Consider the following 18449-nt stretch of genomic DNA (forward strand, 5'->3'; position numbering starts at 1 on the left):
CCCTTGTCACCTCCCCCCCTTTGGCAGCGACCCGGAATAAAGAGATTTTCTATGGACGGGGCCCCGGCGTCCGGGGGGGGCAAGGGGAGGAGGCGGGGCCAAGCTAGAGGGGCGGGGCCGGGGGGACAAGGGCCGGGCGGAAGTGCGTGAGGACGCGAGGAGGGCGGGGCTGTAAGAGCGGGCGGAAGTGCGGAAAGAGGCAGGGCGGAAGCGCGGAGGGAGGCAGGGCGGAAGTGCGACGAGAGGCAGGGCGGAAGCGCGGAGGGAGGCAGGGCGGAAGCGCGGAGGGAGGCAGGGCGGAAGCGCGGAGGGAGGCAGGGCGGAAACGCGGATAGAGGCAGGGCGGAAGCGCGGAGGGAGGCAGGGCGGAAGGGCGGAAGAGGCAGGGCGGAAGCGCGGAGGGAGGCAGGGCGGAAGCGCGGAGGGAGGCAGGGCGGAAGTGCGACGAGAGGCAGGGCGGAAGCGCGGCTAGAGGCAGGGCGGAAGCGCGGAGGGAGGCAGGGCGGAAGTGCGTAACGACGGGCCGTGGCGAGGGCGGGCGGAAGTGCGCGGCGGCGCGAGCCCGGGCGGAAGCACGTGCCGACGCCGCGCCGCCTCTGCGGGCGGAAACACGTCACCGCGCCGGGCGCCCCCCTTCCACGCGCTCCAAGATGGCGCCGCGGCGGCGGCGGGAGCTCGCGGAGGCGTCGGGAAAACGGGGGAAAACGGGGAAAAAAACGGGAAAAACGGGGAAAAAAGCGGGAAAAGCGGGAAAAGCGGGAGCGGCGGAGCCCCCTGGGCGCGTGTACGTGCCCGGGCGCGGCCCCCCGCTGGGCCCCGACGAGGAGCTGGTCATGGACGAGGAGGCCTATGTGCTCTACCACCGCGCCGGGACCGGTACGGGACGGGGGGCCTCAGTGTCCCCTCAATGTGTCCTCGTGTCCCCAATGTCCCCTCAATGTCCCCTCGTGTCCTTCAATGTCCCCCCGTGTCCCCTCAATGTCCCCCCGTGTCCCCAATGTCCCCCCGTGTCCCCCAATGTCCCCCCGTGTCCCTCAATGTCCCTCCGTGTCCCCCAATGTCCCCCCGTGTCCCTCAATGTCCCCCCGTGTCCCTCAATGTCCCTCCGTGTCCCTCAATGTCCCCCCGTGTCCCTCAATGTCCCCCCGTGTCCTCAATGTCCCCCCGTGTCCCTCAATGTCCCCCCGTGTCCTCAATGTCCCCCCGTGTCCCCAATGTCCCCCCGTGTCCCCCAATGTCCCCCCGTGTCCCCAATGTCCCCCCCTGTCCCTCAATGTCCCCCCCGTGTCCCCCAATGTCCCCCCGTGTCCCCAATGTCCCCATGTCCCCACGTCCCCTCAGGCTCCCGCTGTCCCCAGGGTCCCCTCAATGTCCCCAATCTCCGCAATGTCCCCTCAATGCCCCCCCCCCCCATGTCCCCCATGTCCCCCTATTGTCCCCATTTCCCCCCAGGCTCCCCCTGTCCTCATTGTCCCCCATGTCCCCTCATTGTCACTCCATGTCCCCCCGTGTGTCCCCATGTCCCTCCATGTCCCCATTGTCCCCCCAGGCTCCCCCTGGCCCCCCCATGTCCCCATTGTCCCTATGTCCCCTCATTGTCCCCACATTGTCCCCATTGTCCCCTCACTGTCCCCGTTGTCCCCCCGTTGTCCCCTCACTGTCCCTATTGTCCCCATGTCCCCTCATTGTCCCCATTGTCCCCTCATTGTCCCCATTGTCCCCTCACTGTCCCCATGTCCCCCCATTGTCCCCATGTCCCCTCATTGTCCCCATGTCCCCTCATTGTCCCCATTGTCCCCATTGTCCCCATTGTCCCCATTGTCCCCATTGTCCCCATGTCCCCTCATTGTCCCCATTGTCCCCATGTCCCCTCATTGTCCCCATTGTCCCCAGGCTCCCCCTGTCTCAGCTTCGCGGTGCTCCCGGACGAGCTGGGGGAGGGGCGGGAGGAGCCGCCGCTGTCACTGCTGCTCTGCGCGGGGACACAGGCGGAGACGGTGACGGCCAACAGGTGACAATGGGGACAATGGGGGGACAATGGGACAATGGGACAATGAGGGACACGGGGACAATGGGGACAATGGGGGAGGAGCCGCCGCTGTCACTGCTGCTCTACGCGGGGACACAGGCGGAGACGGTGACGGCCAACAGGTGACAATGGGGACAATGGGGACAATGGGACAATGAGGGACACGGGGACAATGGGGACAATGGGACAATGAGGGACAATGAGGGACACGGGGACAATGGGGACAATGGGGGGACAATGGGGACAATGAGGGACACGGGGACAATGGGGACAATGGGGGAGGAGCCGCCGCTGTCACTGCTGCTCTGCGCGGGGACACAGGCGGAGACGGTGACGGCCAACAGGTGACAATGGGGACAATGGGGGGACAATGGGGACAATGGGACAATGGGGGACACGGGGACAATGGGGACAATGGGGGAGGAGCCGCCGCTGTCACTGCTGCTCTGCGCGGGGACACAGGCGGAGACGGTGACGGCCAACAGGTGACAATGGGGACAACGGGGGGACAATGGGGACAATGGGACAATGGGGGGACAATGGGACAATGGGGACAATGAGGGACACGGGGACAATGGGGACAATGGGGACAACGAGAAGACAATGAGAGATATGGGGACAACAGAGGCAACAGAGACAATGGGGACAATGGGGGGACAATGGGGACAACAGGGGGACATGGGGACAACAGAGGCAATGGGAACATGGGGACAGTGGGGGGACATGGGGACACGGGGGGATATGGGGGACAGTGGGGACATGGCAGGGACACTGGGGACACGAGGGGGACCCTGGGGACATGGGGGGACCCGGGGGTCCTTGGGGACATGGGGGGGACCCTGGGGACATGGGGGGACCCGGGGGTCCTTGGGGACATGGGGGGACCTTGGGGACACGAGGGGGACCCTGGGGACACGGGGGGACATGGGGACATGGGGGGATCTTGGGGACACGGAGGGACATGGGGGGACATGGAGGGACATGAGGGGACCTTGGGGACATGGGGGGGACCTTGGGGACACAGGGGGACCCTGGGGACACGGGGGGGGACCTTGGGGACATGGGGACACACGGGGACAGCAGGTGGCCGTGTCCCCCCCCCAGGCTGCTGGTGCTGAAGATGCAGAACCTGCACGGGACCCGCCGGGGTGGCCGCGGTGACGGTGACAGCGACGGTGACAGCGACAGTGACAGTGACAGTGACGGGGAGCGGGAGCCGCAGCTGCTGCTGGCCATGGAGCCCCATTACGGGGCCATCAACCGCCTGCGGGTGGGACACTGGGGACACCGGGGACACCTGGGGACACCGGGGACCCTGGGGACACCCGGACACCCTGGGGACACCTCAATACCCTGGGGACACCCCTGGGGACACCCGGACACCCTGGGGACACCTGGGGACACCCGAACACCTGGGGACACCCCAATACCCTGGGGACACCTGGGGACACCCGGACACCCTGGGGACACCCGAACACCTGGGGACACCTGGGGATGTCCCAACACCCTGGGGACACCCGAACACCTGGGGACACCTCAATACCCTGGGGACACCTGGGGACACCCCAATACCCTGGGGACACCTGGGGACACCCGGACACCCTGGGGACACCTGGGGACACCCAAATACCCTGGGGACACCCGAACACCTGGGGACATCCTGGGGACACCCGAACACCCCTGGGGACACCCGAACACCTGGGGACACCTGGGGATGCCCTAATACCCTGGGGACACCTGAACGCCCCCCTGGGGACACCCAAGTACCCCGGGGACCCCCTGGGGACACCCGGACACCCTGGGGACACCCAGGGACACCTGGGGACACCCGGACACCCTGGGGACACCCAAACACCCCAGGTGACACCCCTGGTGACGTCCCCGGTGGTGGCTGTCTGGTCTGAGCACCCCCATGTCCCCCCAATGTCCCCAATAACCCCAATGTCCCCAGTGTCCCCAATGTCCCCAGTTCCCCCCATGTCCCCAATATCCCCCAATGTCCCCATTGTCCCAAATAACCCAATTGTCCCCCATGTCCCCCCATTGTCCCCAGGTGACCCAGTTGGGGACATCCCCCGTCGTCGCCCTCTGGTCCGAGCGGGGCCTCGTGGAGCTCTGGGGGGACCCCAATGTCCCCATTGTCCCCAATGTCCCCGTGTCCCCCATTGTCCCCATTGTCACCCCAATGTCCCCATTGTCCCCAGGTGACCCAGTTGGGGACGTCCCCCGTCGTCGCCCTCTGGTCCGACCGGGGCCTCGTGGAGCTCTGGGGGGACCCCAATGTCCCCATTGTCCCCAATGTCCCCGTGTCCCCCATTGTCCCCATTGTCACCCCAATGTCCCCATTGTCCCCATTGTCCCCAGGTGACCCAGTTGGGGACGTCCCCCGTCGTCGCCCTCTGGTCCGACCGGGGCCTCGTGGAGCTCCGGGGGGACCCCAATGTCCCCAGTGTCCCCAATAACCCCAATGTCCCCAATGTCCCCGTGTCCCACATTGTCCCCATTGTCACCCCAATGTCCCCATTGTCCCCAATGTCCCCAGGTGACCCAGTTGGGGACGTCCCCCATTGTCGCCCTCTGGTCCGACCGGGGCCTCGTGGAGCTCCGGGCCCTGGGGGGGGCCCTGGCGGCCCTGGAGGGGGGCGGGGCCAGGGAGGGGGGCGGGGCCGCCCGCCCCCACGCCCCGCCCCCTCCCCTGGCCTCCTTCGCGGGTCACATGGCCGAGGGCTTCGCGCTCGATTGGTCGCCCACGGTGCCCGGTGAGGGGGGGGGGCAATTGGGGAGGGGCAATTGGGGGAGGGGGGGGTAATTGGGGGCAGTTGGGGGGGTAACTGGGGGCAGTTGGGGGTAATTGGGGGGTATTTGGGGGGGTAACTGGGGGGCAGTTTGGGGTAATTGGGGCATTTGGGGGTAGTTGGGGGGGCATTTGGGGGGTAATTGGGGCAGTTGGGGGGTAGTTGGGGGGGTGGGGGCAATTGGGGGGTAATTGGGGGCAGTTGGGGGGTAATTGGGGCATTTGGGGGATAGTTGGGGGGGCATTTGGGGGGTAGTTGGGGGAGTGGGGGCAATTGGGGGGTAATTGGGGGCAGTTGGGGGGGTAACTGGGGGGCAGTTGGGGGTAATTGGGGGGCATTTGGGGGGGTGGGAGCAGTTGGGGGGTAACTGGGGGGCAGTTGGGGGGTAGTTGGGGGCCTTTGGGGTAATTGGGGGGGCTGGGGGATAATTGGGGGCAGTTGGGGGGATAATTAGGGGGACGGGGGGTAATTGGGGGTAGTTGGGGTAATTGGAGGGCAGTTGGGGGTAATTTGGGGGGCATTTTGGGGGGTGATTGGGAGGCAGTTGGAATAATTGGGGGGACTGGAGGGTAATTGGGGGCATTTGGGGGTAATTGGGGGGCAGTTGGGAGGTAATTTGAGTGGCTGGGGGGTAATTGGGGGCAGTTGGGGGTAGTTGGGGGGTAACTGGGGGCAGTTGGGGGTAATTTGGGGGGTAGTTGGGGGCAGTTGGGGTAATTGGGGGGGCTGGTGGGGTAATTTGAGGGGTAGTTAGGGGTAATTGGGGGGGTGGGGGCAGTTGGGGGGTAACTGGGGGGCAGTTGGGGGTAATTGGGGCAATTGGGGGCTAGTTGGGGGCAGTTGGGGAAATTGGGGGGCTGGGGGGGTAATTTGGGGGGTAGTTAGGGGTAATTGGGGGGGTGGGGGCAGTTGGGGGGTAACTGGGGGGCAGTTGGGGGTAATTGGGGGCAATTGGGGGGGCTGGGGGGTAGTTGGGGGCAGTTGGGGTAATTGGGGGGGCTGCGGGGGGGCCACCCCAGGGTGCCCTCCGGGCCCCCCCTCACTGTCCCCTGTGTCCCCCTTGTTCCCCCCCCCTTTCCTCCCCCATGTCCCCTATTGTCCCCAATGTCCCCCCATTGTCCCCCTTGTCCCCTCATTGTCCCCAATGTCCCCCCATTGTCCCCAATGTCCCCCCATTGTCCCCCTTGTCCCCTCATTGTCCCTCTTGTCCCCATTGTCCCACCATCCCCATTGTCCCTGTGTCCCTCTGTTGCTTTCCTGTCCCCATTGTCCCCCCATTGTCCCCCATCCCCAATGTCCCCTCCTTGTCCCCATGTCCCCAATGTCCCCCCGTCCCCAATGCCCCCTCATTGTCCCTATTTTCCCCTTATTGTCCCCCCATTGTCCACTTGTCCCCTCATTGTCCCCATTGTCCGCCTGTCCCCAATGTCCCCCCATTGTCCCCTCATTGTCCCCATTATCCCCATTGTCCTCTCCTTGTCCCCGTTGTCCCCGTTGTCCCCATTGTCCCCCCCTTGTCCCCAATGTACCCCCATTGTCCCCTCATTGTTCCCATTGTCCCCACTGTCCCCCCATTGTCCCCATTGTCCCCATTGTCCCCCCCTTGTCCCCGTTGTCCCCATTGTCCCCCTGTTGTCCCCTCATTGTCCCCTTGTCCCCAATGTCCCCCCATTGTCCCCTCATTGTCCCCCTGTCCCCCTTGTCCCCCTGTCCCCCGTCTCCCCTCATTGTCCCCATTGTCCCCCCCTTGTCCCCAATGTCCCCCATTGTCCCCATTGTCCCCTCGTTCTCCCCATTATCCCTATTGTCCTTATGTCCCCATTGTCCCCTCTTGTTCCCTCATTGTCCCCAATGTCCCCCCATTGTCCCCCCATTGTCCCCATTATCCCCATTGTCCCCCCCTTGTCCCCGTTGTCCCCAATGTCCCCCCCTTGTCCCCGTTGTCCCCATTGTCCCCCCGTTGTCCCCGATGTCCCCTCATTGTCCCTATTGTCCCCACTGTCCCCCCATTGCACCCATTGTCCCCTCCTTGCCCCCATTGTCCCCGATGTCCCCCCATTGTCCCCATTATCCCCATTATCCTCATTATCCCCATCGCCCCCATTGTCCCCTCCTTGTCCCCATTGTCCCCAATGTCCCCCCATTGTCCCCATTATCCCCCTTGTCCCCCCCTTGTCCCCCCGTTGTCCCCAATGTCCCCCCGTTGTCCCCATTGTCCCCCCCAGGCCGCCTGTTGTCCGGCTGTTCCCGCGGGCGCCTCCACCTGTGGGAGCCCCGGGACGGGGGCGGGGCCTGGAGCGTCGACCAGCGCCCCCTGCTGGGGCACGAGGGGGCCGTGGAGGACGCGCAGTGGGCGCCGCGCGAGGCCCCGGTGAGGGGGACACCCCGATGTCACCCGTGTGTCACCCTAACGTCACCCGAACGTCACCCATGACACCCCTATGTCACCCCCGTGTCACCTGTGTCACTCTAATGTCACCCTTATGGCACCCTAGTGGCACCTGTGTCACCCTAATGTCACCTGTGTGTCACCCTAACGTCACCCATGACACCCCTGTGTCACCCCCGTGTCACCTGCGTCACTCTAATGTCACCCTTATGGCACCCTAATGTCACCCTAATGTCACCCGTGTCACCCGTGTGTCCCCCTAACGTCACCCATGACACCCCTGTGTCACCCGTGTGTCACCCTAACGTCACCCTAACGTCACCCATGACACCCCCGTGTCACCTGTATCACCCTAATGTCACCCCTATGGTACTCTAATGGCACCTGTGTCACCCTAATGTCACCCCAATGTCACCCGTGTGTCACCCTAACATCACCCCTGTGTCACCCTAACGTCACCCGTGTCACCCTAATGTCACCCGTGTGGCACCCTAATGTCACCCGTGTCACCCTAACGTCACCCGTGTCACCCGTGAGTCACCAGTGTCACCCCTGCTGGGGCACGAGGGGGCCGTGGAGGACGCGCAGTGGGCGCCGCGCGAGGCCCCGGTGAGGGGGGACGTCAACGTCACCCGTGTGTCACCCTAACGTCACCCTAACGTCACCCATGACACCCCCGTGTCACCTGTGTCACCCCTGTGTCACCCCTGTGTCACCCTAACGTCACCCTAATGTCACCCATGACACCCCTGTGTCACCCCCGTGTCACCTGTGTCACCCTGACGTCACCCGTGTGTCACCCTAACGTCACCCATGACACCCCCGTGTCACCTGTGTGTCACCCTAACATCACCTGTGTCACCCTAATGTCACCCTAATGTCACCCCTGTGTCACCCTAATGTCACCCGTGTCACCCGTGTGTCACCCTAACATCACCCATGACACCCCCGTGTCACCTGTGTGTCACCCTAACATCACCTGTGTCACCCTAACGTCACCCTAACGTCACCCGTGTGTCACCCTAACGTCACCCATGACACTCCTGTGTCACCTGTGTGTCACCCTAACATCACCTGTGTCACCCTAATGTCACCCCTGTGTCACCCTAATGTCACCCCAATGTCACCCCTGTGTCACCCTAACGTCACCCGTGTCACCCTAATGTCACCTGTGTGTCACCCTAATGTCACCCGTGTCACCCATGTGTCACCTGTGTCACCCCTGCTGGGGCACGAGGGGGCCGTGGAGGACGCGCAGTGGGCGCCGCGCGAGGCCCCGGTGAGGGGGGACGTCAATGTCACCCGTGTGTCACCCTAACGTCACCCGTGTGTCACCCTAATGTCACCCATGACACTCCTGTGTCACCTCCGTGTCACCTGTGTCACTCTAATATCACCCTTATGGCACCCTAGTGGCACCTGTGTCACCCTAATGTCACCCGTGTGTCACCCTAACGTCACCCGAACGTCACCTATGACACCCCCGTGTCAGCCCCATGTCACCTGCGTCACCCTAATGTCACTCTTATGGCACCCTAATGGCACCTGTGTCACCCTAATGTCACCCGTGTGTCACCCTAACGTCACCCATGACACCCCCGTGTCACCTGTATCACCCTAATGTCACCCCTATGGCACCCTAATGGCACCTGTGTCACCCTAATGTCACCCCAATGTCACCCGTGTGTCACCCTAACATCACCCCTGTGTCACCCTAATGTCACCCCCGTGTCACCCTGACGTCACCCGTGTCACCCTAATGTCACCCGTGTGTCACCCTAATGTCACCCGTGTCACCCATGTGTCACCTGTGTCACCCCTGGTGGGGCACGAGGGGGCCGTGGAGGACGCGCAGTGGGCGCCGCGCGAGGCCCCGGTGAGGGGGGACGTCAACGTCACCCGTGTGTCACCCTAACGTCACCCTAACGTCACCCATGACACCCCTGTGTCACCTGTGTGTCACCCTAACATCACCTGTGTCACCCTAACGTCACCCCTGTGTCACCCTAATGTCACCCGTGTCACCCGTGTGTCACCCTAACGTCACCCATGACACCCCTGTGTCACCTGTGTGTCACCCTAACATCACCTGTGTCACCCCTGTCACCCTAATGTCACCCCAATGTCACCCGTGTGTCACCCTAACATCACCCCTGTGTCACCCTAACGTCACCCGTGTCACCCTAATGTCACCCCTGTCACCCTAATGTCACCCGTGTGTCACCTGTGTCACCCCTGCTGGGGCACGAGGGGGCCGTGGAGGACGCGCAGTGGGCGCTGCGCGAGGCCCCGGTGAGGGGACAACCTAATGTCACCCTAATGTCACCTGTGTCACCCTAACGTCACCCTAACGTCACCCTAATGTCACCCATGACACTCCCATGTCACCCTGGTGTCACCCCTGTGTCACCTGTGTCACCCCCGTGTCACCTGTGTAACCCCGTTCTCACCCCCCCATGTCACCCTTTTGTGTCACCCGCATCACCCTAATGTGACCCTAATGACTCTGTGTCACCCCCATGTCACCCGTGTCATCCCAATGGCACCTGTGTCACCCTAATGGCACCCTGGTGTCACCTGTGTCATCCCTGTGTCACCCCCATGGCACCTTAATGTCACCCCTTTGTGTCACTTGTGTCACCCCCATGTCCCCCCATATCTCTCCGTGTCCCCCATGTCCCCAATGTCTCCCCATGTCCCCCCGTGTCCCCCCGTGTTCCCCGTGTCCCCAATGTCCCACAATGTCCCCCATGTCCCCAATGTCCCCAACGTCCCCTCCGTCCAGGTGTTCTGCTCCTGCTCCATGGACACGTCCATCGTGTCCCCAATGTCCCCCTGTCCCCATGTCCCCAATGTCCCCCATGTCCCCAATGTCCCCAATGTCCCCCCATGTCCCAATGTCCCCCGTGTCCCCCGATGTCCCCCATGTCCCCAATGTCCCCAATGTCCCCAACGTCCCCTCCGTCCAGGTGTTCTGCTCCTGCTCCACGGACACGTCCATCGTGTCCCCATGTCCCCCTGTGTCCCCAATGTCCCCAATGTCCCCAATGTCCCCAATGTCCCCTCTGTCCAGGTGTTCTGCTCCTGCTCCACGGACACGTCCATCGTGTCCCCCTGTGTCCCCCTGTCCCCATGTCCCCAATGTCCCCAATATCCCCCCATGTCCCCAGTGTCCCCCCGTGTCCCCATGTCCCAATGTCCCCCGATGTCCCCAATGTCCCCCCATGTCCCAATGTCCCCAACGTCCCCTTGTGTCCCCAATGTCCCCCCATGTCCCAATGTCCCCAACGTCCCCAATGTCCCCTTGGTCCAGGTGTTCTGCTCCTGCTCCACGGACACGTCCATCCGCATCTGGGACATCCGGGCCCCGCGTCACCGGGGGTCGATGCTGGCGGCCACCGGGGCGCACGGGGACAGTGACGTCAACGTCGTCACCTGGAGCCGCCACGAGCCCTTCGTGGTGAGCGGGGGTGACGACGGCGCCCTGCGCCTGTGGGACCTGCGCCTGTTCCGGGTGAGTGGCACCAATGTCACCGATGTCACCAGGGTGTCCCCAATGTCACCAAGGTGTCCCCAATGTCACCAATGTGTGACCAAGGTGTCCCCAGGGTGTCCTCATGGGGACCCATGGGGGTCCCTGCGCCTGTGGGACCTGCGCCTGTTCCGGGTGAGTGTCACCAATGTCACCAGGGTGTCCCCAATGTCACCAATGTGTCACCAAGGTGTCCCCAAGGTGTCCCCAGGGTGTCCTCATGGGGACCCCTGGGGGTTCCTGCGCCTGTGGGACCTGCGGCTGTTCCGGGTGAGTGTCCCCAAGTGCCACCAAGTGTCACCAAGTGCCACCAATGTCACCAAGTGCCACCAAGGTGTCCTTGAATGACATCAGGGTGTCCCCAGGGTGTCCCCAGGGTGTTTTCATGGTGACCCATGGAGGTCCCTGCGCCTGTGGGACCTGCGGGTGTTCCGGGTGAGTGGCACCAATGTCACCAAGTGCCACCAAGGTGTCCCCAATGTCACCAATGTGTGACCAAGGTGTCCCCAAGGTGTCCCCAGGGTGTCCTTATGGGGACCCATGGGGGTCCCTGCGCCTGAGGGACCTGCGCCTGTTCCGGGTGAGTGTCCCCAATGTCACCAATGTCACCAAGTGCCACCAAGGTGTCCCCAATGTCACCAATGTGTCACCAAGGTGTCCCCAAGGTGTCCCCAGGGTGTTTTCATGGTGACCCATGGGGGTCCCTGCACCTGTGGGACCTGCGGGTGTTCCGGGTGAGTGTCACCAATGTCACCAAGTGCCACCAAGGTGTCACTGAATGTCACCAAGTGCCCCTGAATGTCCCCACGGTGTCCCCATGGGGGACCCGCAGCGCCCCCAACCCCTGTTTTGTCCTTGTGTCCCCCCGTGTCCCCATTGTCCCCACTGTCCCCATTGTCCCCCCGTGTCCCCTCTGTCCCCTCGTGTCCCCTCTGTCCCCTCGTGTCCCCATTGTCCCCCCGTGTCCCCATTGTCCCTCATGTCCCCGTTGTCCCCATTGTTCCCCTGTCCGCATTGTCCCTGTTGTTCCTTGTCCCCATTGTCCCCCCGTGTCCCCCCTGTCCCCCGGTGTCCCCATTGTCCCCATTGTTCCCCATGTCCCCCTGTGTCCCCATTGTTTCCCCTGTCCCCACTGTCCCCATTGTCCCCATTGTCCCCCATGTCCCCATTGCCCCCATTGTCCCCCCTGTCCCCATTGCCCCCATTGTCCCCCATGTCCCCCCATTGTCCCCATTGTCCCCTCACCCCCCGTCCCCCCCATTGTCCCCAGACCGGCTCCAGCGTCGCCACCTTCAAGCAACACTCGGCGCCCATCACGTCAGTCGAGTGGCACCCGACGGAGAGCGGGGTCCTGGCGGCCGCCGGCGCCGACGACCTGGTGACACAGTGGGACCTGGCGGTGGAGCCGGACGGTGACGCCGGTGACGGTGACACCGGTGACACCGGTGACGGTGACGGTGACGCGCTGGCCGAGCTACCCCCGCAGCTGCTGTTCGTGCACCAGGGGGACGCGGAGCCCAAGGAGCTGCATTGGCACCCGCAGTGCCCGGGGCTGTTGGTCGTCACCGCGCGCCACGGCCTCACGGTGTTCCGCACCGTCAGCGTGTGACGGGGACGCCGGGTGACGCCTGGAGGGGGGTGGTACCTGGATGCGGGTGACTCCCATGGGGTGACACTGGGGTGTGGGTGACACCTGGATGCGGGTGACACCCATGGGGTGACACCTGCATGGGGGTGACACCCGGATGTGGGTGACACCCATGGGGTGACACCTGGATGCAGGTGATGCCCATGGGGTGACACCTGGATGCGGGTGACACCCATGGGGTGACACCTGGATATGGGTGACACCCGGATGCAGGTGACACCCATGGGGTGATACTAGCAGTGGGTGACACCCGGATGTGGGTGACACCCATAGGGTGACACCTGGATGTGGGTTACACCTGGATGCGGGTGACACCCATGGGGTGACACCTGGATGTGGGTGACACCCATGGGGTGACACCGGCAGCGGGTGGCACCTGGATGGGGGTGATACTGATGGGGTGACACCCATGAGGTGACACTAGCAGTGGGTGACACCCATGGGGTGGTACCTGGATGCGGGTGACTCCCATAGGGTGACACCCGGATGTGGGTGACACCCATGGGGTGACACCTGGATGCAGGCGATGCCCATGGGGTGACACCTGGATGTGGGTGACGCTCATGGGGTGACACCAGCCGCAGGTGACACCTGGATGCGAGTGACACCCATGGGGTGACACCAGCAGTGGTTGACACTGGGGTGTGGGTGACACCTGGATGCAGGTGACACCAGTGACCCCCCCCCCATGTGACCCCCCCCTTAGTCCCTCCCACTTCCCCCCCCAAATATGGGGGGTCTCTTCATCCCCCTCCCCATTTCTACCCCCCAACAAGCGGTTGTTGTTGGGGGGGGGTTGTTTGATGCCTCCCCCTAAAAGAGAGAAAAACCCCAATTTTGTCTCAAAAAAGAGTTTTATTAAAAAAATTGATTTTGGGGGGTGATTTTTGCCGGTGTTGTCGCGCTGTTGTCACGGTGTTGCAGCTATGGGGTGACCCAACGTTACAGGTCCTGGTCGCGCTGTTGTCATGCCGTAGCCGCGGTGTTGTAGCTATGGGGCAGCCCCACGTTGCAGCACAGTCTCACACGTGGGGATCACGGTGTTCTCAGGGTGTTGTCAGAGTGTTGTCATGCTGTAGTCGCATTGTCACAGCTAAGGGGCAGCCCCACGCTGCGGCTCCCGGTTGTGGTGTTGTCGCGGTGTTGTCGCGCTGTAGCCGCGCTGTCATCGCAGTGGGGCAGCCCCACACCGCAGCTCCCAGTCACGCTGTTGTCACGCTGTTGTCACGGTGTTGTCACCCTGTAGTCGTGCCGTAGTCGTGCTGTCACCGCCGTGGGGCAGCCCCACACCGGGGCTCTCAGTCTCACTGTTGTCAGACTGTTGTCGCGCTGTAGTCGCACTGTCACAGTTATGGGGCAGCCCCACACCGCAGCTCCCGGTCACACTGTTCTCACACTGTTCTCGCGCTGCAGTCGCGCTGTTCTCGCGGTGTTGTCCCGGTGTAGTCGCGGTGTTGTCGTCGCGCTGTAGCCCCCACCGCAGGGTCGTGTAGCTGCCCCCCGCCCCGCACAGCAGCAGCTCCCGGTCACGCTGTTCTCACACTGTTCTCGCGCTGTCGTCCCGCTGTCGTCGCGCTGTCGTCACGGTGTTGTCGCGGTGTAGTCGCGCTGTTGTCGTCGCGCTGTAGCCCCCACCGCAGCGAGGTGTAGCGCCCCCCCGCCCCGCACAGCAGCAGCGTCTTCCTCACGTGGGTCCCCAGTCGAGCGGCCGCCACCAGCGGCCCCAGGGCCAGGGGGGCGCCCGGGGGGGGACAAAGGGCCACGGCCGCCGCGTGGAACCGCTCGGGGGGGCCTGGGGGCGGGGTCAGCGCGGGGGGCCAGAGGGACCCCATAGAGACCCATAGGGACCCATAGAGACCCATAGGGACCCATAGGGACCCATAGGGACCCATAGGAGCCATAGGGACCCATAGAGACCCATAGAGACCCATAGAGACCCCATAGAGACCCCATAGAGACCCATAGAGACCCCATAGAGACCTATAGGAGCCATAGAAACCCCATAGAGACCCATAGGGACCCATAGAGACCCATAGGGACCCATAGGAGCCATAGGGACCCATAGAGACCCATAGAAACCCCATAGGGACCCATAGAGACCCATAGGGACCCATAGAGACCCACAGGGACCCATAGGAGCCATAGGGACCCATAGGGACCCCATAGAAACCCCATAGGGACCCATAGAGACCCATAGGGACCCATAGAGACCCACAGAGACCCATAGAGACCCACAGAGACCCATAGGGACCCATAGGGACCCCATAGAGACCCATAGGGACCCATAGAAACCCCATAGGGACCCATAGCGACCCATAGGGACCCCCCCAGCCCCACAGATCCCCCAGCCCCACAGATCCCCCTGCCCCACAGATCCCCCCCAGCCCCATAGATCCCCCCCAGCCCCACAGATCCCCCCCAGCCCCATAGATCCCCCCCAGCCCCACAGATCCCCCAGCCCCATAGATCCCCCCCCAGCCCCATAGATCCCCCAGCCCCATAGATCCCCCAGCCCCACAGATCCCCCTGCCCCATAGATCCCCCAGCCCCACGGATCCCCCTGCCCCACAGATCCCCCCCCAGCCCCATAGATCCCCCCCAGCCCCATAGATCCCCCAGCCCCACAGATCCCCCCCAGCCCCACAGATCCCCCCCGCCCCATAGATCCCCCCCAGCCCCACAGATCCCCCCCAGCCCCATAGATCCCCCAGCCCCACAGATCCCCTCCAGCCCCATAGATCCCCCCCAGCCCCACAGATCCCCCCCAGCCCCATAGATCCCCCAGCCCCACAGATCCCCCCCAGCCCCATAGATCCCCCAGCCCCACAGATCCCCCAGCCCCACAGATCCCCCTGCCCCATAGATCCCCCAGCCCCACAGATCCCCCTGCCCCACAGATCCCCCCCCAGCCCCATAGATCCCCCCCAGCCCCACAGATCCCCCCCCAGCCCCATAGATCCCCCCCAGCCCCATAGATCCCCCCCTGCCCCAGATCCCCCCCCAGCCCCACAGATCCCCCCAGCCCCACAGATCCCCCTCAGCCCCATAGATCCCCCTGCCCCATAGATCCCCCCCCAGCCCCACAGATCCTCCCCAGCCCCACAGATCCCCCCCTGCCCCATAGATCCCCCCAGCCCCATAGATCCCTCCCAGCCCCACAGATCCCCCCCCAGCCCCACAGATCCCCCCCCAGCCCCATAGATCCCCCTGCCCCATAGATCCCCCCCTGCCCCACAGATCCCCCTGCCCCACAGATCCCCCCCCTTACCGGGATAGACCAGGAAGTCGCCCCCGAACTTCCCCCCCGCGCTCAGGTGCAGCCCCCGGCCCCACAGATCCCGGTAGACCCGGAAGCGCCGCTCGTGCCGGGGGCAGCCGCCGTGGGGCCAGTGCAGGGAGGGCCGGCTCCAGTCTGGGGGAGGGATCTATGGGGCGCCCCACATGGCAGCCCCCCCGCCCCATAGATCTGCCCAGTCCGGGTGTTTCCAGCCCCATAGATCTCCCCAGCTCCAGTGGTTCCAGCCCCATAGATCCCCGCCCAGCCCCATAGATCTCCCCCAGCCCCGGTGCTTCCAGCCCCATAGATCCCTTCCCAACCCCATAGATCCTCTCCCAGCCCCATAGATCTCCCCAGCTCTGGTGTTTCCAGCCCCATAGATCCCTTCCCAGCCCCATAAATCCTCTCTCAGCCCCATAGATCTCTCTCAGCTCTGGTGCTTCCAGCCCCATAGATCTCCCCCCAGCCCCATAGATCTCCCCAATTCTGGTGCTTCCAGCCCTATAGATCCCTTCCCAACCCCATAAACAGAGCCAGCCCCATAGCTCCCTCCAGCCCCATAGCTCCCATGCAGCCCCATAGCTCCCCCCAGCCCCATAGCACCCCCAGCCCCATAGATCCCCCCAGCCCCATAGCTCCCCCCAGCCCCACAGCTGCCCCCCCTCACCATGTTGGGGCTGGTTGGGGGTCGGGCCCTGCTGCCCCTCTGGGGCCTCCGTCACCTGTGGGGAGAGGAAGGAATCGGGGGGGGTCAGGGCTGCCCCATAGTGCCCCCCCCCGCCCCATAGCCCCCTAGCGCCCCATAGATCCCCCTGTGCCCCATAAAACCTCCCCGTGCCCCATAGATCTCCCCGTGCCCCATAGATCCCCAGTGCCCCATAGCGCCCCATAGATCCTCCCTGTGCCCCATAGATCCCCAGTGCCCCATAAATCCCCCCCGTGCCCCACAGCGCCCCATAGATCCCCCCGTGCCCCATAGATCCTCATGCCCCATAGATCCCCGTGCCTCATAGATCCCCCCGTGCCCCATAGATCCCCCCGTGCCCCATAGCGCCCCATAGATCCCCCCCGTGCCCCATAGTCCCCCCCGCCCCATAGATCCCCCTCCTGCCCCATAGATCCCCCCGTGCCCCATAGCGCCCCATAGATCCCCCCGTGCCCCATAGATCCTCCCCATGCCCCATAGATCCTCCCGTGCCCCATAGATCCCCGTGCCCCATAGATCCCAGTGCCCCATAGCGCCCCATAGATCCCCCCGTGCCCCATAGAGCCCCATAGCCCCCCCGTGCCCCATAGATCCCCCCCTGTGCCCCGTAGATCCCAGTGCCCCATAGATCCCCCCGCGCCCCATAGATCCCCCCGTGCCCCATAGCGCCCCATAGATCCCCTGTGCCCCATAGATCCCAGTGCCCCATAGCGCCCCATAGATCCCCCCTCCTGCCCCATAGATCCCCCCGTGCCCCATAGATACTAGTGCCCCATAGCGCCCCATAGATTACCCCTTGTCCCATAGCGCCCCATAGATCCCTCCGTGCCCCATAGATCCCCATAGATCCCCCCCGTGCCCCATAGATCCCCGTGCCCCATAGCCCCCCCCGCCCCATAGATCCCCCCATGCCCCACAGCGCCCCATAGATCCCAGTGCCCCACAGCGCCCCATAGACCCTCCCTGCCCCATAGATCCCTCCCTGCCCCATAGATCCCCCCTCCTGCCCCATAGCCCTCCCCCCGCCCCCCCCTCACCCCCGCCCCTCGCGGCAGCTCCACGCGGGCGGCCCCGCCCTCCGCCAGGAGCCGCCCCTCCTCGGGGAGGAGCTCCAGGGGCAGCCGCCGGCCCCGCCCCCCGGAAGCGGAACCGGAGCCGGAACCGGAACCGGGGGGGGCCCCCACGAGCAGCCCCGTGACCCGGTGCCGCTCGCGCAGGGTCCGGGCGGGCCCCGCCCCCCACACCAGGACCCGCCCCCGGAAGAGCGTCAGCGTCGGCACCTGCGGGACCGGAAGCGGGTGGGCGGCACCGGAAGGGGGTGGGCGGGACCGGGAGGGGGGCGGGATGGGCGGGGGCCGAAATGGGATGGGCGGGGCCGAACCGGGACGTGATGGGCGGGACAGGAAGTGGGCGGGGCCAAACCGGGATGGGCGGGACCAGGACAGGCGGGCGGAACCGGGCCGGACCGGGGGGGGGGGAACTGGGCGGAACCGGAAGTCCCGGGGGCCCCTCAGGGCGCCGCCATTTTCCCGCCTTCCCGCCTCCCGCCGCGGGGCATGGTGGGAGGGAGGGGCGGGACTCCGCCCCCCCGTGACTCTCTTAAAGGGGCGATGCCGCTTTGGCCCCTTCGCCCCTTGGCTCTTAAAGGGGCCTCCCCCCCCGGCCGCTTTAAGGCGGGTCCCACCACGCCAGGGGGGCTCTTAAAGGGGCCGCGCGTGTCCGGAGCCCCCCCCCCCCCACCCCATTCCTTAAAGGGGCCGCGCGCTTTTCGTACCGGACACCCCTTTTTTGCTTTTTTCCGCTTAAAAACGCCCTTAAAGGGGCCGCGTTCAGCCCTAAATGGACCAAATCGGCGTCTCCTTCCCCCAAAAACGCCTTAAAGGGGCCGCTTCCTATTTCCGAACGCCCCGATACCCCCGTCGCCGCTTTCCCCTTTAAGAGCGGCCCCCCCCCCCCCCCATTGCCCCGTTAAAGCCCCCCCGGTACCTCGGGCTCCGCCATGACGCGCGGCCCCCTCGCCCCGCCCACACGGAAGGGGCGTGGCTTCCGCGTGACCACGCCCCCCATCCGCCC

At 64.7% G+C, this 18449-nt stretch overlaps 2 protein-coding genes across 2 annotated transcripts; one reads left to right on the top strand and one right to left on the bottom strand.

Annotated features, from left to right (window-relative positions):
* Positions 1–650: 650 nt before the first annotated feature.
* GRWD1 (glutamate rich WD repeat containing 1) lies at positions 651–12354 on the top strand. The gene is made up of 7 exons (XM_088537651.1): positions 651–876; positions 1894–2011; positions 3134–3299; positions 4572–4788; positions 7050–7195; positions 10527–10727; positions 12016–12354. Exons 1-7 carry the CDS (start codon positions 651–653, stop codon positions 12352–12354), a joined length of 1413 nt encoding a protein of 470 aa, XP_088393777.1.
* Positions 12355–13919: 1565 nt separating this feature from the next.
* Positions 13920–18443, bottom strand: TSEN34 (tRNA splicing endonuclease subunit 34). The gene is made up of 5 exons (XM_088537652.1): positions 18363–18443; positions 17414–17656; positions 16338–16392; positions 15662–15805; positions 13920–14185 (listed from the first exon to the last, which is right to left on the bottom strand). Exons 1-5 carry the CDS (start codon positions 18441–18443, stop codon positions 13920–13922), a joined length of 789 nt encoding a protein of 262 aa, XP_088393778.1.
* Between the last annotated feature and the right edge of the window lie 6 nt (positions 18444–18449).

This window comes from Tinamus guttatus, unplaced genomic scaffold (genome assembly GCF_059628265.1).
Source record: "Tinamus guttatus ecotype Peru unplaced genomic scaffold, ASM5962826v1 Tinamus_guttatus_pri_ptg000833l, whole genome shotgun sequence".
NCBI lineage: Eukaryota > Metazoa > Chordata > Aves > Tinamiformes > Tinamidae > Tinamus > Tinamus guttatus.